At 47.6% G+C, this 27,858-nt stretch overlaps 1 protein-coding gene across 1 annotated transcript in view; it reads right to left on the reverse strand.

Moving 5' to 3' along the window:
* Positions 1-27,858, reverse strand: part of HDAC9 (histone deacetylase 9) — a 657,492-nt gene that overhangs the window by 184,688 nt on the left and 444,946 nt on the right. The window contains exon 17 of the mRNA XM_059728942.1: positions 4,406-4,513. Coding sequence (XP_059584925.1) covers positions 4,406-4,513 — 108 coding nt within the window. The remainder of the gene's footprint in view (positions 1-4,405; positions 4,514-27,858) is intronic.

Raw genomic sequence — 27,858 nt, forward strand, 5'->3', positions numbered from 1 at the left:
TTTGTCAGTGTGCTCAGTGTCAGGTTAAAGACATCCCAGTGTCCAATACCTCATTTTCTGATGTACTAAATTCTCCTACCCCACATTGACTCAGATCCAGTCTGTAAAGACAATTTCTGAGAGAGGACTCTTCGGTCTCTTTGATCTCTAATGAAACTACTAATGTATCACACAAACTGAGGATATAAACAGATGTTGCCAAATAAAGTGGATCAGCTGTGGCAGGATGTGTCCTACTACAGCTGATCTGCTTCACTGAGAAAAAAACACCTTGCCTGTTGTCTCTCATCAGTCAGAGGCCCAATTCCATGGGAAAATGGATGATGCATTCCCCGCTTACAGAGGCGCACCTCAGAGATTCTTGAAATGTCTCTGTAAGAGGGGAAAGCCAGGGTTTCCCTCTTCCAGACACATGCCTCAGGCAATCACCATGGTGTGCCTCTAAGTGGGGAGCCCAGGCTTTCCCCACTTACAGAGACATGACCTGGGGAATCTGCAAGGTGCACCTCTGTAAGCAAGGAAAGTTGGGGTTCTGTACCTAGAGATGTGCCTTAGAGACTGTCTGGAGCATGCCTAAATGGGAAATGCTGGGCAGGCACTCCAGGGGCCTGAGGGGGATCCTGTACAAAAATTCCTTGGGTGTGCAGGTTTGGGAGCACCTGCCCAGGGAGACTGAAGAGTGCAGGCAGCTCCAGGCTGCCTGTGCTCTCTTGGCATAGAACAAACAGACATTTGCTGCAATTAAGTGGCAGAAACTATTACCATCTTTGCTGCAGTCTCAAATTGTAAACATTTGTGGCATGACAAGGAGTATGAACATTTGTTTATTTTGCCTTGGTGCCACGATACAAATTTTTATGGCAGCACAAAGGCAATGTCTTTTCCACCCTAATAATAGGTTTGAGATATTTACAATAGATGCTGGTAGAGGGGACACTGAAATGAGGTGTATAAGACACAAGACATCATCATTTGATCACCCCCTAGAGAAATAACCTGATTTCTTTACAGAAACTTTACTAGGACTTTAACAACTTCCACCCCTTTATATATATTCCAACTCTGGAATACTCTACCCAGCAAATTCATTTCTTAGACATTACACTGAAGGTTTACAATAGCCAGATCGCTCCTACATCATATTGGAAATCAAACAACCATGACAACTGCCTTCACCCCATCATCTTTTATCCTAAGCAAACCACTACATCCATGGTCTACAGCTAAGCTTTTTGTTACAACCATATATGCTCTGATCTCACTAATAGGGACAACGTCTTTAAAGTATGAAAGTAAGCATTCTTACACTTAAAATACAATTCCCAAACTATAGCCAATCAAACCAACAAAGCCAGGCAGATGTTGCATCCACCTGATATAATACCAATCTTAGGATAGGGACAACAAAATCCCTCTGATTGTCACCCCTTAGCTAACAGCTTGGATAGCTTAGCTTAGACACATCATTAATGGCCATTCATGATCCAGTCCTTCCTGGGGGAACAAACCTGTCTTAGTTTACAGTCAGCCTCCCAACCTCAAACAGCATCTCTCAAGCAACAGGCTACCTCACTTCCTTTTTCACCAGGGTACCAGGCTTTGCGGTGGACACAGATGCCTGTTGTGCCCCCTCCTCAATACAAACCACAGCCTCACTGGATTGAATAACACAAATTATAACATCCAAGGTTCATTCCCTTGCAACTCTACCAACATCATATATGCCATCGCCTATTTATAGTGCCCCTCTGATGTCTACATTGGACAGACAGGGCAATCGCTACATGAAAAAAATGAATGAACACTGATCTGACATAATAACCTCCAGATAGACACAAAAGCCTGCTGCAGAACACTTTACCACCCCTGGACTCTCCATTGCTGACCTCAGCATAGCTGTTCTTAGGCAGTAAGCTTTTAAAAATGTATGTGAACAGGAAATTATAAAACAAGCAATCATCCACAGAGTGGATTGGGTAAAGTATGATTTAAACCTATGGCTTCTGATCCCATTACCTGGATCGGCTTTGGTGACCCCTTTGTTCCTATAGGTTCTTCGCTTGTTTGCTTCTCCTGGTCCTGTACCCCTCCCTTTTCCTCTCCCCTCTTCCCACTCTCTTCTCCATTTCCCTTCCTATGTTTTGTATTCAAATCACTCTCTCCATTTTATACATTGCTTTGTGCATGTCCTTTCATAGCATCTGATAAAGTGAGCTTCAGCTCATGAAAGCTTCTGCTATAATGCCTAATTTAGTTAGTCTATAAGGTGCAAGTCTACCCTGCTTTCATCATCATCTGATGCCATGCATGCTGTGTAAGTAGTGGCTCCTAAACTGTTGCTGTGTTGGTGCATTTCTTCACGCTTGCCAATTGACTTCACTGAGACAGAGTTTATTACCGCATTTGCAGAACCCTAACACTACTTCTGTTTTGGGGGCTAGCACACAAGTAGTCTCAGGAAGGTCTTAGCATGGCACTACCTTGTTGCACAAGACAGACCTACAGTGTGATGTCTTTTGCTGATAAAATCTGGTGCTGTTACTGTTTGCCACACCTTCTGAGACAGCCAAATGTAACTGCACACTGTCAAAATAGCTATGTTGGTAGCAAAATATCAGCAGAACTTTTGCTCATAAATGTTTCTAATGTAAATAAGGCCTTAGTAACCTTTTCATAAGGACCTTTCATCATAAATTGTAAATAGTTTGGGCAGATTCTCAGCTGGTAAATCAGCATACTGTCACTGACATAACTGGGCTTCATCTATCCACTTCCACTAGCAAAGAATGAGGTCTGATGTATAGTAACAGCTTTGTGAGTCACTATAAACAGCTGCATTTCTGTCTCTTACAAGTGTTGCGTGACAAAGTTTTAAATGGCTCAATTTAAGACAGATTTAATTTAGCATCTCTAAAAACCTTTTTTAAGGAAACTGCTAGTTACTATTGGATTTAAAATATTTGTCTTCAGATAGTTGCTACTGCAGTAGCAACTGGGGCCTTATAGTGGCTCATGTTTTATTTTTTTGCAGTCATTCATCACATAGAGATAAACAACCAAGAGTTATCACACAGTGTGAAAGACATCGTAAATCCATAGAGATAAGCAATAAGGTCTTACAAGAGATCCTGGTCATGTCAACTGCACATAAAGACTATCTGATTCTTCTAATCTAGGCCTGATTTTAAATTCTGTTAAATACTGCTGGGTGTCCAACAATTGTGACAGATATAAATTTGCTTTAAGTTCCTCAAATCTTCCAGTAGTCCCAAGGGCCTGGAATATTGCACTTTAAACTGTACAGAGTGCTACTGTATATAAAAGCCTAACCTGTAGTCAAAGACACTATTCACGAAGCTGAATAAGGGCTCCACAATACAGCTCTTTGTGAGGGTGCCCAATTCTACATTTGGGGTCTCAAATCACAACATGAATATACAAATATTGATTTTAGTGACTAAATAGTGATTTAAGCACTTAAATGTGAAACGTCGCTATCCACATTTGAAAACTGGATTTGGGGATATAATACTTTACCTGAATAGCCTAGAATATTGTATTCTAGGTATATCTGAGGTACACCAATTATAGTAAACTGGCCCTAAATATTTATCTCCTACCTCAGATTTGGTGATGGAATTAAATTCATTCATATCTGGACTAGAAAGTATATAAATGGTTACATTAAGAAGTTGTATTAGCTCCAACAATGTTTACTGGGGCAAGTCTGCATTCAAGCTGCATATGGTGTACCTTTAAATAGGACTGTTAAATACCAAATAAAATGTCAAAGTCTGTCAGGTCCAGGGCTTTTATAAACTGTTTAGACTGTGGATAAGTTGGGTTTGGTACATCATTCTTTTCAGATCATGTAAAAGGAAAACAAAAAAGCAAGAGAAGAAGAACAATGAAGCGTAGTCAGTTTGAAGTTGTTTCAGGGAAAGGCATACTGTGGATCATTACTCTCCTAATCAACAATTTTCCTCTTCCTTCATAACCTGCAAATCCACTATTTACCTTTCCTCTCTTTGGGTGGTATTCTGAGGTTATAGATACTACTCAATAATCATATTAAAATATCACTTCAAAAGGGAAGTCCAGAACTGCATACCAGATAAGTACATACTATGAGTAATTTTAACTTGGACCATAGCTCCCTAATCACCTTTGTGCTCTAAAAATAAAAATACTATAGTCTACTGACAACATAATTTTCCCTTGTGAACTGAAGGCTTTGAGTAATAAAATCTGCCAACTACCTTGCAGAGCTACTTAGATTACCACACCTTAGTGACCCATCTTTCCCACTCTCTCCCCTCCACCCTCCTTACAACTCCATAATAATAACATCTCTCTTTCAGCTTCTTCCCCAGTTTTCCCACACACAACGCAACCCAGACCTCACCTTCAGCTCTCCTGAGGCCACTTTGGAAGCCAGTTCGATGACACAGCCAACAGCCATGCGTGCAGCGCCGGACGAATGTAGCTCATTCCAAATGGTGTCACTGTCCACCTGAGCAAACAGTCAGGAGAGAAAGAAAAAAAAAAGAAAAAGAAAAAGAGACTATAAGAGAAAACAAATCAGTGAGGGAGGGCTGGCAGGGTGACAGCCAATGTACAATAACATTAGTCTTCCGTCTTGGCCAGCTGAAAAGACCTTCTGGACATGGCTTTGCTTATACTTTTTCTCTACACTGACTTCTCCAATGGAAACACATTCCTTTCATGCCTCACTGCCATTCCCTGTTTAGATTTCTCATTACAAACAGCATTACATAGGCCGGATCTGGCCAAGTTACAGGCCTGTTAGACACCAGGCCACAGTAGTAGATACAATATATGTTGAGGGCCCTTAGTTGTACAAAAAAAAAAAGGTTTTGTAAGTGCCAGGACACAGCATTGAAAAGAAATTTGTGATTACCAGCTTTAGAAAAGAAGCAGCTTGTGTTATTAAAATGACATCAATAGCACAAATTCTATGCAAGCACTACAGTTCATGCTCCTTAAATATAGAGAAGAAATGTTTTAGAATTATGGAATATGCTCAGTAAATCCATTTAAAAATCAGACAAACTAAAATAATAAATCAGATGAAAAGGAGACTCCTCACGATAATCCAACAGTATTATAATCCCCGTATACTACTTTGTTAAGGCTGGGCTAGTGGATAACAGAATGCCTTGACATAGCCAGGTTGGTTTTTTAACACCTACTGTGCATTTATGACACATTTGATTCATGAAAGAGAGAGGAATAAAACAGGAAAAAATATAGTGGAAGAAAATAAAACACTGATATAACTCCACTAAATTTAATGGAGTTGTATCAGAGATAAATTTGGTCCAGTGTGTTCTAGCTGTTAATATTTTATTAAAAATAAACAGGAGTGTTAACAGAATAAGTTATTTTCTTTCGTAGGCACAAAATTAAATATCGCCAGCTATAGAGGAAAAGGGTATACAGCGGAGATGAAGTTAGGGACCGTAGGCAATATGTTTTAAAAATTAAACTTATGAAATATTTATGTTTTCAATAACTATTTACATGCATAATGAATGCAAAGGAAAATGATGAAAGGTTGTAGTCATAGTATATGATTTCAGAGAAGGCACACATCCATTTTAAATAGTCTAATCTAGGAAATATCCAAACTTCCTTGGTGCTTCATAGGAAATACCTTTACATACAAAAAATATTGTACAAATCTATTATAAAAAGGAAGACTTTTAGAGATACACAGAATACTATGGCAGAATCCTATTTTGACAGTTTCTAAATACATGACATGTTGTGAGTTTGAAAAAGTAGCTTCTGTTCTTAATTTCTGAAAAATTAAATCAGGTAATTGAAAGTAGATGCAACTGTTATTTGATGCTGGAGTTTCTAAGGAAGTCTCTGATTAGTCCATGGAAAAGGAGAGAAGTTTGATCTTCTATACACCTGTCAAATATCTTCATCATTAACATTATATTAATATCAAATTCCAAGGATCATAGTGGTCTTATTTTTCAGTGTGTTGCACTTTATTTTTTTCTCATTTTCAACATTTTAATAAAGGTATAACACTACTGATTTAGTCCATGTTCACATCAGTGCAAGAAGAGAATTAAGCCTTTTAGTAAAAGACTGGATTTTGGTCATAAACTTTAGAATGGTAACAATACTTTACACTTTCATCTAAGGATCTCAAAGCACTCTACCAACATAAATTAAACCTCACAACATCCCTAAGAAAGGGCAAGTAGTCAATGATTCATTTCTCTTCTTTTCCAGATAAATAATCAGAGATTTAAAGAAATTAAGTAGCTTTCCAAGGATGCACAATGAGTTAACATGTAAATCAGGGAATAAAACCAGAATATACTGAATCCCAACATTTTAGACATAGAATCATAGAAAATGAGGGTTGGAAGGGACCTCAGGAGGTCATCTAGTCCAAACTCATGCTCAAAGCTGCACCATCCCCAACTAAATCATCACATCAGACATAATGTATATGGGCTTTGTCTCTAAAATTTCAAATGAAACAGCCACCGTTCCATTTGATGTAAAAGTAAAAAAAGGGGAAGATGGAGTAGATGTCAAGTGTTAAACAATTTAACTACACCAAAATAAACTTATTAACAGGATGACTAGACAGAGTACTTTCCTACTGTCTCAATGGCTTGCTAATGACAGTTAAAAATGAAGGACTATCCGATTAAAATTATTCAACAGCTGCTGTTCAGTCTATTGGGGTACAAGTAAGCAAAAGCTTGAAGCCTCAGAGGGGCTATTATTCATTTCCAGGGTTACTTTTTGAGTCAAATACTGGAACCACAGTTTACATGTACCCACCCTTCAAAATCATCGTCTCCTCTGAAATATAAGAAACGGATGTCAAACCACTGGGCAATGTATGTGTGCTTACTGGTAAGACTATTGTATTAATCATGTTCACTGTTCTACTGAGGACAAGGAGAATTGGAATAAGACCCAACAACTACAATTAGAAACTTTCCTGTGAACGCTCAAACCTTGGAAGCCTAATTTTAAAATGACTTGAGATAAGAATGGCCAAACATGAATCAAGCCCACACATCATAAGGGACTGCCAAAAAGACCAATGGATGATGGACGGAAAATTCAGAGTTTTAATTGAGGAATTAGGGACAATAGCACATGTTATCCATTTAATTCCCCATAGCAACAGGTAAGCCATTCAAGCTACCAAACGATTTCTGCCATAAAGAGGGTACAGGAATACTAAGACATTAATGTGAAAAGGGAATGATCAACACAGGAAGGAATGGCATTGAATTTCACTTCTTCAGAGTCAAATTCTCTGGTCCAAACCTATGAAAAATTCTAGCTGAACTCTATGGTAGATTTCCCTGAAAAGCAAGTGAAGTAGATATTGGCCCTAAAGTAACCTGGGATGTCAGAAATGGAAAACTGCTATTAGGTCATCTGCTTCATCCTTCTCCAGTCTCTTTCTGTATTTTGCTAGTGTTATGTTTGCCTAAATGAAAATGTCTCATGTGCTTAGGCTGGGGCATTTTCTTAGATGCAATTTATTCTGTAACTTGTCATTGAAGATATTAGTTAGATCCATTAGCATTTTAAAACATCAAACTGAAATAGACTGGTGAAATGAGAACAGAAGTTAGCCCTATACCCTTTTCCTGATTATGCACTGTGGGCTGAATTCAGAGGTGCCATAAATGGACCAGATCCAGGAGTCAGTCAGTATGCCTGTATAAATTAGTGTAAGTTAGCTACTGTAAGAGACTGCACTCTGCTTAGTCAAGACAAAGAGAAAGTTGTACTGGGAAAAGCACCCTGTACTGGAAAATGAGGCTGCTTTTTTTGCAGGTACCTGAGGTTTATTTTCCTTATGCTTTTTTGGTATATAAATGCCATCTACTTTTACACTCACATCAGCTTACCAGAAGGTAATTTACTACTATTATTTATGAGCCTGCTTTACATAGCCCAAAATATCAAATTGGCATTGGAGGGAAAATAAATCTGACAGTTGAAGATCCATGTCTACAGCTGTTTTAATTCTACAAGTAAATACACAATATGCAAAACTGTTTCTATGAAAATATCTCAAATTCAATCAACTGAGACATTTTAAACCAAGTAAATAAATCAAACTTAAATAATTCTTGGTGTTTCTTTTGACAACAATGGCAACCTATAAAAGGTCTGGTCATATATATATCTTGCCTTATCCTTATAAGGCAAACCCACAGGAATACTCAGATAAATTAAGAGAGCAGGATTTGACCCTTTGCTTATTCCACCATTAGTTCCCTCTTCCTCCAGCCCATAGATAGCCCATAATGGTAATAATAACAATAATCCTTGTAATTATATATAACAAGAATGAAATAATATCATTAAAGATGTCATAGTTTTGGAATCCTAATTATAGAAAAGTTCAGCGGAATTTAATAGAAAACAAAGCCTTTTCTACTGATATTTTGGGCCATCCTGTAGAATGTATTATAAAATTGTATCTCTGTTAGATATTTATATAGAATAAGTTAAGTCATATAGGATTTTTCTAACATTATTATTATTATAATTTTCTATTAATTCTGTAGTTTTGGGTTCTGCAGGAAACTTTGTGTCATTGTTTGGAAGTTTTGAAAACTAATCTACAGCATTTTGTAGCTCAATAGAATAAACATACAAGCCATGTAATATAAAACAAAACGGAGTTTTAATTATTTTTTTCTTTAAGGGCCAAAATTTCAAGTTTAAACAACAACCATATGAAAGGCTTTAGCATCCATATTCGAAACATTACTGCAGCTCTTCAAAAAACGTGGATTATGCATAATAGTGTTGTCAGCCAGAAAACACAACCCTGACCTGAACACTAACATTAAGACACATATGGATTTACTTCATTCAAAGTTTCCTGAATGAATATTGTAGGCTGTAGGCTTTTTCAAGCACATCTAGTCTAGCTCATTTGTTGGCATGTGTAGCAAAGCTAATACCCTGTAAAGCTGCATATGATAGAAATTAAGCTACCTGTCCCTGAAGTGGATATGGAGATATTAAAAAGGAAGAGGGAATGAAAAAAATGAAAAGCAAATGAGAGCAACTGATATTTCAAGTACTGTAAGCAGGAATTCTAGGTTTTACTCTGCAAAAGGTATGAATATCTCTCTTAGCAAAAACATATATGATACTTGAGGCTTAACAATGGAAAACCTAGCATACCAAAAACAAGCAAACAACAATAGGGTTGTTCAGAGTGATAGAGTGCTTGGTAGTATATAACAAGATAGGGATGTATAGTATTTTGCTAGATTGATCATTAGTTGATTTAGGTCTGAAAATTACTGTTATCTCTGTAAATCGGGAGTGCTCAACCTCCGGCCTGTGGGTCAGATGTGGCACAGAGCCTTGGAATCCAGCCTGCTGGGCTCCCCAGCCTTGGAATCCAGCCTGCTGGGAAATTTGGCAGTGGGGGAGCGGTGGCGTTCAATACTGCCACCTTCCCCCCGCCAAATTCCAAAAACCCAAACCCAAGCCCCCACTGGCCCCTCCCCCCTCTTTACAGCTGGATCAGGGCTGGGTCACATGTCCTCCCCCCAAAAATTGTTCCAAACGGCTGGATGAGGTCACTCTACTGGGACTGCCCCAAGAACCAGATCAGGACCACCAACTGGATCTGGTCAGCATACACCCTGGGCACTATCCATCAGGCCTACCGGCCAAAAAAGTTGAGCATCATTTCTGTAAATTACTGATACCAGATGCATTGTGTTTGTGTCATAGAAAGTGGTGTGTGAATATATCTGAAAGGCAGAGAGAGTGTTGGTGCTAATGCTCTTTCTGGGGCCATTGTATTTTAATAACAAAACCCAAAATACTATATGTTCTTCCGCTATAAATATACTTTCCTCCCATGCTTTAAGAAGGATGTTGGTAATATCCTGGTACCAGCTTTAAGAACATTTGGGGCCCAGATATTCCATTCCTGACAATGCTTTCCAATTTTCACACTGATATGTGCAAGTGCATGCACATGTGCATTCTGAAACTCATCTCTCCTCCCTAACCTATTGTTAACAACCCTGAAACTGAGTCTTAAATTCACATTTAGCAATAAATGGATTATGTTACCAAAAAAAAAAAAAAATGTCCCAGGCCTCTGCTTTGAGTCCTACAATAACAAGCTCTGTCAGTTCTCCTGATTCACACCAAACAAATCTGCGCTGGAAGGGCACAGCAGCCACTGAATATTTTCCTTTAAAAAATCAGAGTACAGTCAACTTGAATTCCAGGGACTTGGTGTCAAATATGCACAAAGATATGAAATATCTGCTTTGTACCCTTTTAATGTGTGTGTGCATTCCCCCCCCCCCCCTTTCAGTTTTAGGTCTGAAAATCACAGTGTATCACAGTGACAAATAACAAATAACTTCCATAATGGGATTTTGTGATTTCATCTAATGGCCAAACATGAGTGAAAGCAATAATACAATACCTAATCTTATACTGGATTCACTGTACAAAAGTCAAAATTTGCCAGACATACAGCACATAATTGCTCTCTTAAGCAAAACTGCATTCTTTCTAATATACATAGATACATAGGGAGTAAAAGGAAGGCCCAGGGAGGAATAGGACCCCTGCTAAATGGGCAGAAGCAATTGGTGACAGATAGAGGGGATAAGGCTGAACTCCTCAACGAGTTCTTTGCCTCAGTGTTCCTAAGCGAGGGGCACGACAAGTCTCTCACTGGGGTTGTAGAGAGGCAGCAGCAAGGCGCCAGACTTCCATGCGTAGATCCTGAGGTGGTGCAGAGTCATTTGGAAGAACTGGATGCCTTTAAGTCGGCAGGCCCGGATGGGCTCCATCCGAGGGTGCTGAAGGCACTGGCCGACGTCATTGCAGAGCCGCTGGCGGGAATATTTGAATGCTCGTGGCGCACGGGCCAAGTCCCGGAGGACTGGAAAAGGGCTAACGTGGTCCCCATTTTCAAAAAGGGGAGGAAGGAGGACCCGGGCAACTATAGGCCGGTCAGTCTCACCTCCATCCTTGGTAAAGTATTTGAAAAAATTATCAAGGCTCACATTTGTGAGAGCCCGGCAGGACAAATTATGCTGAGGGGAAACCAGCATGGGTTTGTGGCGGGCAGATCGTGCCTGACCAACCTAGTCTCTTTCTATGACCAGGTTACGAAACGCCTGGACACAGGAGGAGGGGTGGATGTCGTATACCTGGACTTCAGGAAGTCCTTCGATACGGTATCCCACCCCATACTGGTGAACAAATTAAGAGGCTGTGATGTGGATGACTGCACAGTCCGGTGGGTGGCGAATTGGCTAGAGGGTCGCACCCAAAGAGTCGTGGTAGATGGGTCGGTCTCGACCTGGAAGGGTGTGGGCAGTGGGGTCCCGCAGGGTTCGGTCCTTGGACCGATACTCTTTAATGTCTTCATCAGCGACTTGGACGTGGGAGTGAAATGTACTCTGTCCAAGTTTGCAGATGACACAAAGCTATGGGGAGAAGTGGACACACCGGAGGGCAGGGAACAGCTGCAGGCAGACCTGGATAGGCTGGACAAGTGGGCAGAAAACAACAGGATGCAGTTCAACAAGGAGAAATGCAAAGTGCTGCACCTAGGGAGGAAAAATGTCCAGCACACCTACAGCCTAGGGAATGACCTGCTGGGTGGCACGGAGGTGGAAAGGGATCTTGGAGTCCTAGTGGACTCCAAGATGAACATGAGTCGGCAGTGTGACGAAGCCATCAGAAAAGCCAATGGCACTTTATCGTGCATCAGCAGATGCATGACAAATAGGTCCAGGGAGGTGATACTTCCCCTCTATAGGGCGTTGGTCAGACCGCAGTTGGAGTACTGCGTGCAATTCTGGGCGCCACACTTCAAGAAGGATGCGGATAACCTGGAGAGGGTACAGCGAAGGGCAACTCGTACGGTCAAGGGCCTGCAGACCAAGCCCTACGAGGAGAGACTAGAGAAACTGGACCTTTTCAGCCTCCGCAAGAGAAGGTTGAGAGGCGACCTTGTGGCTGCCTATAAGTTCATCACGGGGGCACAGAAGGGAATTGGTGAGTATTTATTCACCAAGGCGCCCCCGGGGGTTACAAGAAACAATGGCCACAAGCTAGTAGAGAGCAGATTTAGACTGGACATTAGGAAGAACTTCTTCACAGTTCGAGTGGCCAAGGTCTGGAACGGGCTCCCAAGGGAGGTGGTGCTCTCCCCTACCCTGGGGGTCTTCAAGAGGAGGTTAGACAAGTATCTAGCTGGGGTCATTTAGACCCAGCACTCTTTCCTGCTTATGCAGGGGGTCGGACTTGATGATCTATTGAGGTCCCTTCCGACCCTAACATCTATGAATCTATGAATCTATACATGTGCAAGAAGAGTAAACAAATGATGATCTAACGGCACTGACTTTAAGTTATGTGCACAAAATCTTTGAAAACAAGCAAAAAAGGGTGACTGTGGCTCAAACATGGCACCTCTTCAAAGCAATTTAAGGAGACTTTTCTCATAGCTAAGAATTGTACTAATCTATTTTCAGATAGAAGGTCCGCAAAACAAAAATCTCTGGAAAATCAGTGGCTTGACATACCCCTGTAGCCCACTGCATAGAATTACTATTGTGAATCCTGTTTAGTGACTTCATGTGCCTAACCGTATATAAAAGCTTTCAGAATTTCACACCCTAGCACTTGTGCCAGAGCAAACATGTTTCTTTCACTGTATTTTGTTCCTGGCAAGTAAGTAGAAACTGAATATTTTCCTGAAGCATTACATCCTCTAAAAATTGTGTGTGGCATTTTGATAGGACTTCCAGCATGAAGCCTGTCATTCTTGGAATAAACTAGCATTGGAGTGTGCTAATATACAAGTCAGGGACAGCAGAGGTATGCCCATGCCCAGTGCTACATTCCAGCTGCCATGCTAGTAATTCACATCTTCTATCCATATGGAATTACTGGTCACAGTGATCATTCATCACATGCACGATTTCACTAAGAATCAAAAGATCCTCTGTCTTGCTTCTCTGCTTCTGTTTCATCTCACCATGACTAAAGAAGCTAAGGTGTGCACATCATAACCAACAAGTTATCCCTAATGAATGACCTGTCATCCCTGTCTCTAAGTAGTACAAAAAAGAGAGAAAGTATATGCATTTGCCTTCAGAACCCCACTCCCTCCATATATGAAATGTATGAGTAAAACATTTTAGAAAGAGAAGTTTTTAACATGAACCTAGTGATGATACACCTCCTTGTATCACAGTGACAAATAACATTAAAAAAATTTACTAAGATTTGCTTGATAATGGCCTAACTAGTTCATTGTAGCTTCTCTTATATAAAAGCGCTGTGGAACATATTTGTATTTTCAATATGAATTATAGGGAAGTAATTAATACTATCAAATCATCAGGATCCAAGCTGGATAGGTACTTCAAAAGATCCTTGAAAGCAGTTGTATAAATAAAATAATTTAAAAAGCCTGGAATTTCCTTTGGCTGTGTTCACTCCTTTTTATTGTTTGCATCCCGTGAATATTCTAGTAAATGGATGTATTGGCAGGAATCTTCACAGATCATGAATACTTGTACAGGACACTGGAGAATATTGTCAGGGAGTAAATTCTGAACTGAAAAAAGCAACTGTTTGAACGGTAGAATTAAACCGATAGCAAACAAGGAACACAGACAATATTCTATTTCCTATATGTGTCCTAATCAGTGCTTTCCAAACTTTGAACAATGCATACAGATAACAAACAGCTAGTGAATAATTTAAAGAAAACATTCAGCAAACACTTCAAGGCACAAAAAAATTGACTATCCAAGGTCCTATATTTGCCCTGTTCTGGTGATGTAATCACCACTGAAATGATCGAGCCTTAAGTTTCATTTAAAGTGAATTCAGCTTCTGATTAATAAACACCTCAATAAGCAAGTTAGTGGCAGAAGTAATACATCCTTAAAGGGAAATAGGAAAACTTTCTAAATTATTTTTAAAAACTGCTAAGTATATCAAATCACTAACAAAAAATGTACCAATGTATATTGAGTAAAAAAAAAAATCATCAATTTCAAAAGAAGCATTTGGACTTAACTACCTACCTTAATTACTTGCAAAAATCTGAGTTCAGGATTCTGCACATTGCATATAGCAACTGAATATATTGTAAACACAAAAAATTCAAAACCTTGAATAAAAGTCTGAATTATTATCATTGCGATGTGAAGATTATTTTATTTTGCGGAAGGATAGGATGGATTAGATGTGGATTAGAGATTGTTTTAAGAAAAAACTCATAAATAAAACACTTAGGCCCAGATTCAAGTCTCAGATATGTGGCATGCATCACCAGATGCTTGTAAAAAGTTACTTCACTTGCAGAGTTGGCCTTGAGTACTCTATTAATTTAACTCTCTATTTACTCTGATTTTTAATGGATTGGTGTACAAAAACTCATCTGCAATTGTTATCCAACATTTCAGCATCTAACTCCCAAGGGTTGATGCACAAATTTACTGTAACTGTTTATTTATCCCTTTGTGCATGTAATCAGAGATAATGCAGATTTTTATGTGCAGAATAAAAACCTCTTCTTAGACGTCTGGATTCTTACTACAGTGCACATTTTTCTAGTGAACTGGATTTCAGCACTCTTCTTGGATGTAGATAATGTTTTCTGTTACAAGCTGCCACAGCTATTTTAGAGCCCCTGTGTTTACTAAGATAAATATTATATGAAAAATGCAAATGTCTTCTGAAGAGATCTTGTGCCAATTTTGAAGGCTAAATTTAACCAGTAAAGCAAGACACAATGGAATTTCAAAGTGCAAACCTGATGCTGACTTTCCTTTGATCTCTATCCAACCCACATGTATGTGTGTTTTTCTAAAGATGATTGAAGGCTACGAGCATGCATATGTGTAAACTGTACATAATGTTAATACAGTATACAATTATTTATGTTTAATATAAGCATATAATGCTTAAGATTAACCTTAAAAAGTAAAAAAGGATTTACATAATTCTCTATACTTTCTAAGCTTTGAGCAACTTGATATTTTTGTGGAATCCACAAAATGAAACAAAATCCTCAAGGGATTGAATTTTCCATATGTAAATTTATCAATTTCATAGTGATTTTCTCTGTTCTACATGACAGACTTTCTTTTATAATTCGAATCAAGACTTTCTACCTAAATGTGGTGAATGCTATTAAAGTGGATCTTTCTTAAAAAAAACAAGTGAGTAAAAATATATGTGAGGAAGATTTACAAGATTAGACTTGGCAAGAGTTGGGAGAAATGCAATATTCCAGTTCTCCATCCAGTCACCAGCCACAGCTTTGGTGCAAATTAGCGCAAGCCAAGGACACGTCTCATGTCTGCCTGTTGGTAATAATGGGTTAGAATCCATGTGGAGGCAGATATAGAAGCCAACTGCTACAACAGAGGGTAAAGAATGGGCCAGAATATCTGCCCTTTGACTTGTACTAACCATTTCATTGGTCTGCAGGCACTGCACCACCCAACCTCATGCTGTCTAGTGGGAAAAGAAAGTTTTGCATGCTCAGACTCAAGCAGATTCATAAGATTACTACCTACATGAAGAAAATCAATATTATCCTAATTTTAAGACAAGTCTTCCATATCCCACCTTTGCTTTCATTCCCAAATGCAAATCTTTATGTGTAGTCTTATTTTGAATTTAATTCACATAAATTTTATACACAGCATGTGTACTAGCCTGACAGCCCAAATGGCCATCATTCTCTGTGTGTAGCCTACTTGTATTTGCACAAATATAACATGTAATGACAATTGGCCCTGTCCTGCAAACCATTACTTAAGCTAACAGTCCTCATTAATGTGAATAGTTCCATTGTCTTCAACGGGCAAAGTCACATAAATAAGAGCTACTCCCATAATCAGGGATTTGGCACTTGTATAGGTATCACAAAGGGTTCACTCAAAAACCAGCATCCAAAAAGTTTTCTTGCGACTTGTAAAACCTAAGAGTCCGTGTAAGGACCCCCCCCCCCTTCCCTGCCCCTGACATGCAGAAGAGGTGAGGTTACAGAGTAGGTATGAGTCTAATCACGAAAGGCCTGTTCTCAAGCAAGTGGAGATCCTTGGTAGGCTGGAGTAACTGACTTTAACATTAAGAGGCACAAGCCTTAACTTGTAATGGGGAGTGTTTCGAAGGAAGGAAGGAAGGAAGGAAGGAAGGACTTTTGACTTTTGACAACTTTATTTCACAAAAGATCGGGTACAGAAAGCAAAAAAACCATCAAACCACACCAAAGAGAAACCATTCCCGGACGTTCAGAACATCACACCGTGACAAACACCTTCGCAGTAATACACATCGTGTCTAACATGCTATTTATGTATATAGCCCTCGAGAAACGAACAATTCCACCCTTCCCTGTCCCATAGTACACGTACAAAACCCTTCTTCTTCTCACCCCGAGAAAATAAACAACAGCAGCCTGGTGAGGGCCCAGGGCACGGCACAAGCCGGAAGCCACAGTCCGCCACCGCGCCCGCCCGGTCGCCCAGACCGGTCACGACATCAGAGCGCGTATTTGAGACGGCCGTCCTCCACGTGGCACAGCGCTCCCTCAAGGGCCCAGAGTGCCTCGAAGGCGGGCACCCCCCGCCGGAGCACAGCGTGCTCAAACTCCAGCGAGAGGCGCGCCCGCACTAGGAGGCCAAAGAGCCGCGGGGCATCGTCTGAGCCGGTGCCGGCAAGCCGGTTACGGCGGCTCTTGAGGACGGCCATCTTGGCCTGGCCCAGCAAAAAGTTGGCCAGGCAGATGGCGCCCCGCTCGGCCGCCCGGTACGGGTAGGAGCATATGTAGGTGGTCTCTGAGAGGCTCCTGCCCAGCGCCCGCAGCGGCAGCTCGAGGGTGGCAAAGAGCGGCCGCAGGCGGGGACAGTCCAGGAAGGCGTGAAAGAGATCCTCCTCCACGCCCCCAGGGCAGAAGGGGCAGGCCGTCGAAGCGGCTGGGTCAAAGTGGGACGCAAACGTGCCAGTGGCTAGGATGCCGTGCAGCAACCGCCACTGCAGGTCGCCAGTCTTCTTGGCGGTCGGCGGCTTATACAATGTGCGCCACGCCGGGTGGGCCGGTGGGGAAGCCGGTGGCCCCAGGCGCCGTCGCCACGGTGTATCGGGGCGTCCCGCCAGCACCTGAGCATGGCGGACACAGACCACCCAGGCATACAAGCTTCTACGCGATAGAGAAGCAAAGGGACAACCCGTGTCACTATCGGGAGGCATGGGGAGCCGCAACAGAGTGCCCGGCCCACCGGCCAACTCCGCGGCCACAGCCGGGGTGACCGGCAGCGAAGGGAAAGCCTCGCTCGCGGCATCCGCGTCCCGCGGGATCTGGCGCGCACGGAGATGTTCGTCCAAGGCGGCCGCCGCCACCGGCGGGAGGGCGGCGCGGATGTCACGCAGGAGATGACCCATGGTGCGGATGGAGCGCACGCCCAGCCGTGTGGCCAGCGCCTCGGGCGAGAGCCAGGCTGACCGAGCGGGGTCCAGGAGATGGTGCAGGCGGAGGACACGCGCCTGGATGAGGGTGGCCGTGAGGCTGGCAGAGGCCAGGCTCGGCACGGAGCCCCACAGGGCTGAGTTGTGCACCAGAGGCTCCCTCAGCAGCTGCGGGAAACACAGTGTCCGGGCTCGAGGCTGGAGGCGGAAGGCGACCTGCCAGGCTCGTACCACGCTGCGATAAAAGGCCGGAAGCACCGCCCAGTTCAGGAGCGTGGGTGTCAACAAAAAGAGCTCCCGGTCAAAGCCAAGGGCGCCGACCCTCTGTAGGAACCGGCACGCCAGTTGTTGCCATGGCAGCTGCTCCTCACTGTAAAGCAGTCGCTGAAGGGCCTGCAGGCGGAAGGCCGCCACCCTGCTGGCCAGGTCAACCAGACCCTGGCCCCCCTCGGCAACAGGCAGGTGAAGGACGGCTCGTGGGAGCCAGTGGCGCCCATCCCAGAAGAAGTCCACCAGGTTACGCTGGAGTCTCTCCAGGAGATCCGGTGGGGGGTCGAGCACGGCGCACCGGTGCCACAAGGTCGCTGCCGCCAGGTTGTTGATGACAAGGACGCGCCCCCGGTAGGAAAGGCTGGGCAGGCGCCAGCGCCACCGCTGCAGGCGGGCCTCCACCCCCTCCTCGAGGTCGTCCCAGTTACGCGCCATGAAGGCCGGTGGCCCCAGGAACACGCCCAAGATCTTGAGGCCCTCGCGGCGCCATGTGAGCCCCCCCGGCAAGTCCGGGGGGAGCGTGCCAGTCCATGCGCCAAGCAACAAAGTATCGCTCTTGGCCCAGTTGATGCGGGCGGAGGAGGCGCGCTCATAGGCACGCTGGCAATCCGCCAGGGCCCGCACGTCTTCCTGAGTGTTGAGGAAGACGGTCACATCATCCGCATACGCCGACAGCCGGAGACGAGGCCTAGCGGACGGGCCGGTGGCCACTGGCAGGGCCACACCACTCAGGCGGCGTCGCAGCGTGTGCAGCAGCGGCTCGATGGCCAGGGAGTAGAGCATGCCCGACAGCGGACACCCCTGACGAATGCCCCTGCGTGCGGGGAACGGAGCACACAGCACACCGTTCACCTTGAGCAGGCTGGAAATGTCTCGGTACAAGACCCGGAGGGCCCCGGTGAAGAGGGGCCCAAAACCAAAGGCCTCCAGAGTCCGGAAGAGATAGGCGTGGCCCACCCGGTCAAAGGCCTTCTCCTGGTCTAGAGAGATGAGGCCGATGTCGAGGCCAAAGAGCTCGCTAGCCGTGAGTAGGTCCCGCAGCAGGAACAGGTTGTCTTGAATGGTCCTGCCCGGCACGCAGTAGCTCTGCTCGGGCCCGGTGAGAGAGGCCATGACCGCGCGGAGGCGGGTGGCCAACGCTTTGGCCAGGATCTTATAGTCCGCGCACAGCAGGGAGACCGGCCGCCAGTTCTTCATGTAGCCCAGGTCTCCCTTCTTGGGCAGCAGGGTCAGCACCGCTCGGCGGCAGCTGATCGGCAAGACCTTGTCGGCGAGGCTCTCCTGGAAAACGCGCAGGAGGCTGGGGCCGAGGAGAGGCCAGAAGGTCTTGTAAAACTCAGCAGGCAACCCATCGAGGCCCGGGGCTTTGCCGGAGGCGAGGCCGGCCGTGGCGGCCGCCAGCTCTTCCAGGGACAAGTCCCGCTCAAGCTCTCCGGCCTCCAGGGCATCGAGACGTGGTAGGCCCTCGTGGAGTTCCCGCGTGGCCTCGGGGCACGACGGCTCGGCCGCAAACAGGTCACGATAGAAGGCGACGGCATGTTCGCGTATTTCGCCGGGCTCTGTAATTACCCGGCCCTCAGGAGTCTTGAGATGGTCCAAGACTTTGCTCGCTGCCCTCCGCCGCTCCAGGTTGAAAAAGAAGCGGGTCGGGGCGTCAGTTTCCGCCAGTTCCTGGCAACGGGCGCGGATCCTCGCGCCGCGGGCCGCGCTCTCCGCCAGGTCGCGCAGACATCTCCTGCGGAACCGGAGGCTCTCGCTCAGTGCCGCGTCGCTGCCAGCAGCCAGCAGAGCAGCCTCGAGCTCCGCCACGTCCTCCTCCAACTCCCGGATACGTCGGCGCGTCTCGTTCGCGGCCAGCTGGGTGTACTGCTGGCAAAAGGCTCGGATCTGTACCTTGCCCACGTCCCACCACAGCTTCCAGGAGGAGTGGCTCGATCTCGCAGCCTCCCAGCTCCTCCAGAAGTGGGCAAAGCAGTCCCGGAAATAGGAGTCCTGAAGCAGGCTGACGTTGAGACACCAATAAGGTGCCCGCGCACAGGCTCTCCCCGGCAGGCTCAGTTCACTGAAGGCTAGGTCATGATCTGACAGACCCGAGGGAGCGATGCAGCTGCTGCGCAGGAGTGGCAGGTGGTGCCTGGTGACATAAAGGCGGTCGAGGCGAGCCATGGTGACACCACCGGCACCCATCCTGGCCCAGGTGTACTGGCGCGCATCAGGATGCAGGGCTCGCCAGATGTCCACGAGGTCTGCCCCCTCCAAGGCAGATTGCAGCTTGCGAGCGGAGGGCAGGTGGGGTTCAGGCCCTGTGCGGTCGAGGCGCGGGGCAGCGGTGCAGTTGAAATCCCCACCGAGGAGGAGCAGGTCATCATCCTCGCTAGCGTCGCGCAGGAGGGCAGCCAAGGTCTCGAAGAAAACGACCCTCTCCTGACCATCGGAAGGCGCGTAGACGTTGATGAGCAGCAGGCGGTGTTGTGCGAGGGTGACGCGGACGGTCAGCAGGCGGCCGGGGATGACCTCCCGCGGCATCGCCGCGTCAAGCTGCAGCTGTGTTGATAAGAGAGTCGCGACCCCAGCGCTAAGGTTGGTGCCATGGCTCAGGAACACCTGTCCTCGCCAGGCAGCCCGCCAGGCCGCCTGGTTGAATCTGTCAGAGTGTGTCTCTTGAAGGAAGGCGACGGCCAGCCTCTTCTGTCGCAGGAGCTCCAGGACGGCTTCGCGCTTCACCGAGTCTCGACAGCCGTTGATGTTGAAGGTGCCAATGATTGTGGCTGCCATGGATGTGGGTGTGGGAGAGGAAGAGCAAAGCAAGGTACGGGTGGAAGAACGAGCACCCAAGAGCAGAGCAAGGCAGTACAGACAGGTCAAGGAAGGCCTACTGTGCCCTACTCTAGTCGAGGGACCCGCCCAAGTCCCACTCAACTCTCACCCTCTGGGCAAGCTTCTCCAAACGGTAAGCCATCTGGCGTGTGCCCAGATCCCGCTGCATGAGCTTGGCAGCTGCCCTGGCACCCTTAACAAACACTTTGGGGTCTGTGCACCACTGAGTGATGCGTCCTGCTACGTTCCTCTGCCCCTTAGTTAACTTCAAGAAGGACAGGAGTCCCCCATAGTCTGGAGGGACCCAGGGGGGCTCCGCCAGCTTGGGGTGGATGTTGCCTAAGGAAGAGCGTCGAGTCCGCACCCCCGGCGGGAGCTCGTCTGCAACCGCAGCATCGACGCCCTCGATGTCTAGACACATCAGCCGCCTCTCATCGTCCGAGTCAAGGACCGGCTCCACGAGGGCATTCCCTGTCTTCCTGGGGGGGGAGAGGCCATCCCGCTCACGACGCCTCTTGCGAGACTCAGTGAGCTGGACCTCCATCTCGTCAACTTCTCCATCTAATCCACCAGGCTGGGGCATGACCAAGGGGGTAGCAGACTCTCCCGCCACCCCCGAGGCCAGGCCACCAGAAGAGAGGCATTCGCCACCATCCCCGCCGCCGCCCGACCCCGGAGGCTGGGGGACAGGCGAGGGGAGAGGGACCCCTGAAGCCCCCTCCCCCTCCGCTAAGTCTGCCCCGCCGACAGCTACATCCAACGGGGTGGGTGGTATGGCAGCCAGAGCGGGGCCAGGCTCTCTAGTGGGGGGTCCCTCGGCACTGGCCGAGGAGGGCAGGGCATCCTGAGAGGCCCCCTTCATCTTCCTCTCTTTGTCCTCCTTCTTGGTGGTAGTGGGCAGCTGCCCCTGTGCTGGGGACGGGCCAGACTGCCCTGCCCCCCCAGCCGGCGGGGCCCCCGCACTGAGGGCAGGGGGCGCCACAGACGGGGGAGGCGGCGGCGGGGCCTGGGTAGTAGCACCAGCCTCTCCACTGGACGATGGTTTCACACCAGAGCCCCCCGTCCCCTGAGATGGAGTAGGGGTGGAAAGACGCTGGGAGGAAGAGCTCCCTGCTTCCCTGGGCCTGCCGCGTGTCCCAGAAGTCGACACGCCGTCTCTCGGCTCTGCCGCAGGTGGCGATGGTCCGGCCGCCTTGCCCTGAGGGCACTGAGCAGCCAGGTGGGAGGAGCCGCCGCACTTAAAACACGTAGTCTCTCCCACAGACAAATAGATAATATACCTCCGACCCTCGAGCGTGAAGCTCAGGGAGCAAGGTAGAGACTGGGGGCCCTCCTTGAGGAGCATAAAGACCTGCCTCCGAAAAGACAGGACGTGCTTCCGCTGAGGGTCCTTGCTTCCCATCGGCAGCCGGCGAAAAGGACTCGTAAGAACTCCATAGGCCTCGAGTCCCCTGGCCAGCCCCCGATCAGAAACATGTGGTGGGATGTTAGAGATCACCACCCTCACTGCCTGAGTCTCTAGGGGCGTGACAGGGTAGTGGATGCCCGCAATGTCTAGGCCCTCAGCACACACCCTGTCAACCAAGGCAGGCGTGCTCAAATAAATCATCGGGACCGTGTTCACACGACCCGCATAGCGGATCGTACGCCATCCCAGGAGCGCAGCCAGAGCCTCCATGCAAACCTCAAGCCCCACATGGAGAGGGGCATGAACCCTCAGGCCATGCGTCAGCGGGAGGTCCCGAGAGACATCCTCATGCCAACTGCCAGGTGTAGGAGCAGCCATCCTCACTAGGACAGGGTTAAACTGCAAAGCAAAAAAAACTAAGGGAATGAAAAAAAAAACTTAAACACAGGAGCTCAAGGCCAAGCTCCCGGGAATGCGGCCAAAACAGAAAGTGAAGATAAGCCACTGAAAGGGAGGGAGGGATTTGGGGGGTGAAAAAAAAAAAAGCGTGGATAGAACAAAAAAAGAGGGGGGGAAGAAGAAAAAAGCACCTCTTAAGCGGCAAATGATAATAGAGACCTCCCCACAAAGGGGGAGGAGGGTGGGGGGGGAAAAAAGCGGCAGGGGAAGGAGGGGGGGGGTTAAAACAGCAAAAAGAAAAAAGAAAAGGAAAACTAAAGGGTGAGGGGGGGATGGAGGGTTAATTAAGAGCACCTCTGGAAGGCAGGCTAATGGAAAAGGTAACTCCCCGTAACGAGCAGACAGAAAAAAGAGAAAGAGAGGGAAAGAGACAGTAAAAGAGAAGGCTGCGAGAAGCGTCTCACAGACAAAGAAACCGGAAGCAGAGGGGGAGGGAAGAGAGAGGAGAGAAAAGTGGGGGTAAAAGCTGCAAAAAAGCAAGAAAAGAGTCAGAAAGCGAAATAAACAGAGGCTAGAGACCTTTAGAGAGGTGGGAGTGAAGCAAGAAAAGAGATAGGAAGCCGGGGAGTCTTACGCTCGGGATCGCCCCACGCAGCTCCAAGCGAGCCTGGTCCGAAGCGTCCAAAGCGGAAGGAAGGAAGGAAGGAAGGAAGGAAGGAAGGAAGGAAGGATTTGGATTTTAAGCGACTTTATTCAAGGGTTCAGGGTACAAGCAGTCAGCCCGTCCAGGATCCAGGTCTAGTATACAAAGTAAAGACAGATAAACCACCTACAAACCAGAAGCACCGTGCCAGTACACTGGAGCATCACACCTTTACAAATACCAGTATGCGGTCAGGATTCCCAGCCACATGGTCTTACAGACCAGAGCTCTCTATAAACAAGCAAACAAACAATTCCCACCCTGCTCTACTCAGAGTAACTACCCACACAGAGAAAAAAAAAAGCAGCAAGCAGCCTGGTGAGGGATCAGGGTACGGCACGAGTTTGGGGCTGCAGTCCACCACCAGGCCTGCCCAGTCACGTAGACCAGTCATGACAACAGAAAGTGGGTTGAAGGTAGCCATCTGCCACACGGCACAGTGCCCCGCACAAGGGCCCATTGCACCTCAAAGGCAGGCACTGCCTGCCAGAGCACAGCATGCTCAAACTCAAGCAAGAGGCGCGCCTGCACTAGGAGGCGGCAGAGCTGCAGAGTGTCATCTGAGCCGGTTCTGGCAAGCCTGTGGCGACAGCTCTTGAGAATGGCCATCTTGTCCTGGCACAACAAAAAGTTGGCCAGGCTGATGGTATCCCACTCAGCTGCCCAGTACAGACAGGAGCACATGTAGGAGTTCTCCAAAAGTTCCCTGCCCAGTACCTGCACTGGCAGCTCAATGGTGGCAAAGAGTAGCCATAGGCAAGGACAGTCGAGGGAAGTGTGAAAGAGGCTCTCCTCAACAACCCCAGAGCAGAAGGGGCAGGCCATCAAAGCAGTTTGGTCAAAGTGGGACGTGACTGTGCCAGGTGCTAGGATGCCATGCAGCAACCACCACTGCAGGTTGCCAGTCTTCTTAGCAGTTGGTGGCTTATATAACATGCACCAAGCTGGGTGGACTGGTGAGGAAGCTGGTGGCCCCAGATGCCTTCGCCAGGGTGTATCAGGATGGCCTGCTAGCACCTGGGAGTGGTAGACATAAACCACCCAGGCATATAGGCTTCTGCAAGACAGGGAAGCAAAGGGATGACTCATGTCACTACTGGGGGCATAGGGAGCATCATCAGGGTGCCAGGCCCACCTCCCAGCTTGCCAGCCATGGCCAGGGCAACTGGCAGTGGGGGGAAGGCCTCACTCAGGGTATCTGCGGTACTGAGGGCCCAGTGTGCCTGGATGTGAACATCCAGGGCAGCCACTGCTTACAGTGGGAGGGTGGACTGGATGTCATGCAGGAAACAGCCAACACTGTGGACAGCTGTACGGTCAGGACGGGCAGTCAGGGCTTTTGCAAGCTGGGCGGTCAGGGCTTTCGGCAAGAGCCAGGCCAACTGAGTGTGATCAAGGAGGTGGCCCAGGCAGAGAATGTGCACCTGGATGGGGGCAGCTATGAGGCAAGGAGAGGCCAGGCTCAGCATGGGGTGCTGGAAGGCCGGGTTGTGCAGTAGGGGTTCCTGCAGCAACTGCGGGAAACACAGATGTCAGGCCTGGGGCTGAAAATGGAAGGCGACCTGCCATGCCCATACTATTCTGCAGTAGAAGGATGGAAGTACTGTCCAGTTCAGGAGTGTGAGGTCCAATAGGAAGAGCTCCTGGTCAAAGCCAAGGACCCCCAGCCTCTGCAGGAACCAGCACGCCAGGTGTTGACAGGGCAGGCACTCTTCGCCATAAAGGAGTCATTGGAGGGCTTGCAGGCAAAAGGCGGTCACTTTGCTTGCCAGGTCGATCAGGCCTTGGCCCCCATCAGTGATGGGTAGGTAAAAACTGGTCCATGGGAGCCAGTGGTGCCCATCCCAGAAAAAGTCCACCAGGAACCATTGAAGTCTCTCGAACAGGTCCAGTGGTGGGTTAAGCACAGTGCAGCGGTGCCACAGAGTCACTGCCATGAGGTTGTTGGCAATGAGGACCCACCCACAGTAGGATAGGCTGGGCAGATGCCAGCTCCACCATTGCAAGCGGCCTCCATCCCCCCCTTGAGGCCATCACAGTTGTGCACCAGTAAGGTTGGTAGCTCCAGGAACATGCTGAGGACCTTGAGGCCCTCACAGCACCAGGTGAGACCCCACTGGCAGAGCTGGGGGGGCTGCGCTAGTCCACGTGCCGAGTGGTATGGTGCCACTCTTGGCCCAATTAATACAGGCTGAAGCAGCGGACTTGTAGGCTCGTTGGCAGTCTGTTAGGGTCCACACATCTTCCTGGGTATTGAGGAAGATGGTCACAGTGTCTGCATATGCTGACAGTCAGAGCAGGGGGCCAGTGGATGGGCACGCTGCTGGTGGCAGGGCCATGCTGCTCAGACGGTGTCTGGTGGATGCCCCATGCATAGGGAACAGGCGCAGAGTAAGCCATTCACCTTGAGCAGGCTGGAAGTGTTCTGATACAAGACCTGAAGGGCCCCAGTGAAGAGGGGCCTGAAGCCAAAGGCTTCAAGGGTCTGGAAGAAGTAGGCATAACCCACTCAGTCGAAGGATTTCTCCTGGTCTAAAGAGATGAGGCTGATGTCCAGCCCAAAGAGTTCATTGGCTGTGAGCAGGTCACACAGCGGAACAAGCTGTCTTGGATAGACCAGTTCTGCCCAGCACAGTAGCTCTGCTCAGACTCAGTGACGGAGGACCTGATGGTTCAGACGCAGGTCACTAGCACCTTGGCCAGAATCTTGTAGTCCACACACAACAGGGAGACCGGCCACTAGGTCTTAATATAGCCAAGGTCTCCCTTCTTGGGCAGCAGCATAACCATCACTCGATGGCAGCTAACCGATAGGACTTTGTTGGTGAGGCTCTCCTGGAAAATGCAAAGCAGGCGGGGCCAAGGAGAGGCCACATCTTGTAGAACTCAACAGGCAGCCAGTCGAGGCCTGGGGCTTTGCTGGAGATGAGGCTGGTCGCAGCGGCTGCCAGCTCCTTCAGAGGCAACTCCTGTTCAAGCTTGCCAGCCTCCAGGGTGCAGAGTCATGGCAGGTTCTTGTGGATTTCCCGCTCGGCCTCAAACAAGTTGCAGTAAAAAAAAAATGGCGTGCTCGCACACTTGGCCTGGGTATATGATCACCTGGTCCTTGGGTGTCTTGAGGTGGTTTAAGACCTTGCCCGCTACCCGTCACCGCTCCAGGTTTAAAAAGAAGTAGGTCCGGGCATCAGTTTCCTGGCAGCAGGCATGGATCCTCGCTCCACAGACTGTGCTCTCCACTAAGTCGCACAGGCATTTCTTGCAGAACCGGAGGCTCTTGTGCAGCACTGAGTCATTGCCAGTGGCCAGCAGGGCAGCCTCAATTTCTGCCACATCTTCCTTTAGCTCTTGGATGGGGCTGCAGGTGTGGGGGACCACCCTCACCGCCTGGGTGTCCAGGGGCGTGATGAGGTAGTGTGTGCCCATGATTTCCAGGCCCTCTGTGCACGCCCTGTCAACCAGGGTGGGAGCACCCAGGTAGATCACCGGGACCATGTTAACACAAGCTGTGTAACATGCTACGCCATCCCAGGAGATCAGCCAGGGCACCTGCGCAGACCTCAACCCTGATATGGGGTAGGGTATGGACTCTCAAGCCACGGTTAAGGGGGAGGTCCTGAGAAGCATCCCCATAACAGCCGCCAGGTGTAGAAGCAGCCATCCCTGATAAGACAGAGTTAATTCCAAAAGCTAAAGCTAGCTAAAGAAGAAAAAAAAAAAGGAAGGGGAGTGCTTGAATAGAAGGAGGGAGGAGTGAGAAGGCGAAGAAAGGGTAAACCCTGCAAAGAACCAGAGGGCTGGGGGATGGGCAGGGAACCAAAAAGCTAAAAAGCAAACAAACAAACACCAGAGGAGGGGAAAAATGGTGAGCAAGATGCCTGGGAGGAGAAAGGAAAAGATAAGCAGCAAAGGAGCTGCAGGGAGAGGGGGGAAAAAACAAACTAAACCCAGAGGGAAAGGAAGGGGAGGGAAGCAGTTACTGCAGGGGAAACAGTTTAAAGGTGGGGGGGGAACAGGAGAAAGTAATGAAAAGTTGGGGGCCTGTAGTAAGAAAGGGATCAGACTATCTGGGGGAGGAAAAGCAAAGCAAAGGAGAGCAAAGCAAGGCAAGCAAAAAAGGGTCACTGCACAGGGAGATGCTCTCTGAGCTCCAAACAAACACGTCTGTCAGTAGCCATCATGGAAGGATGGCAAGCAGGCCTGTCCTTATTGAACCCAATGAACAGGCAAGCAGGCAGGCCAGTGAGCAAAATACTTCCAAGCCAAGGAAAAAGAGACAGCAAGGCACACGGGGCTCTGAGGGTCGGTGAGTAAGTCTTACCCAGAGGGGAAATAGCACAGAGGAGTTTGGGAAAGTTCTTAGAGAAGAAATTGTGCCGCTCCCTGCAAGTGGTTCTCCAACTGTTTGTCTGAGTATTGTCAACCAAACTCGAGTATGGTTTCAAGCTCTTTTAGCCAGATTTGTTCTCAAACATAACCAAAACACAAAAGTCCCCCTGTTCCTTCTAAACTCCAGAGCAAGACTGATGGCACTCTCTACTTGGTGTAAGTAGAGTAGCTACATTTCCCTGAAGTTGGGGCTGGCATCATGGCAAAAGTGTGTATAGGTACTGTAGTGTTCATTGGGTTCAATAAGGACAGGCATAAAATGAATGAGAAGTACTAAACAATGAATGTTATTGTGGAGCACTAGGCAACCTCTGCAGACTTTTGGTCTTTCTCTACCTAGCTGCACTGGAGA

This window comes from Alligator mississippiensis, chromosome 5, assembly GCF_030867095.1.
Source record: "Alligator mississippiensis isolate rAllMis1 chromosome 5, rAllMis1, whole genome shotgun sequence".
Taxonomy (NCBI): Eukaryota; Metazoa; Chordata; order Crocodylia; family Alligatoridae; genus Alligator; species Alligator mississippiensis.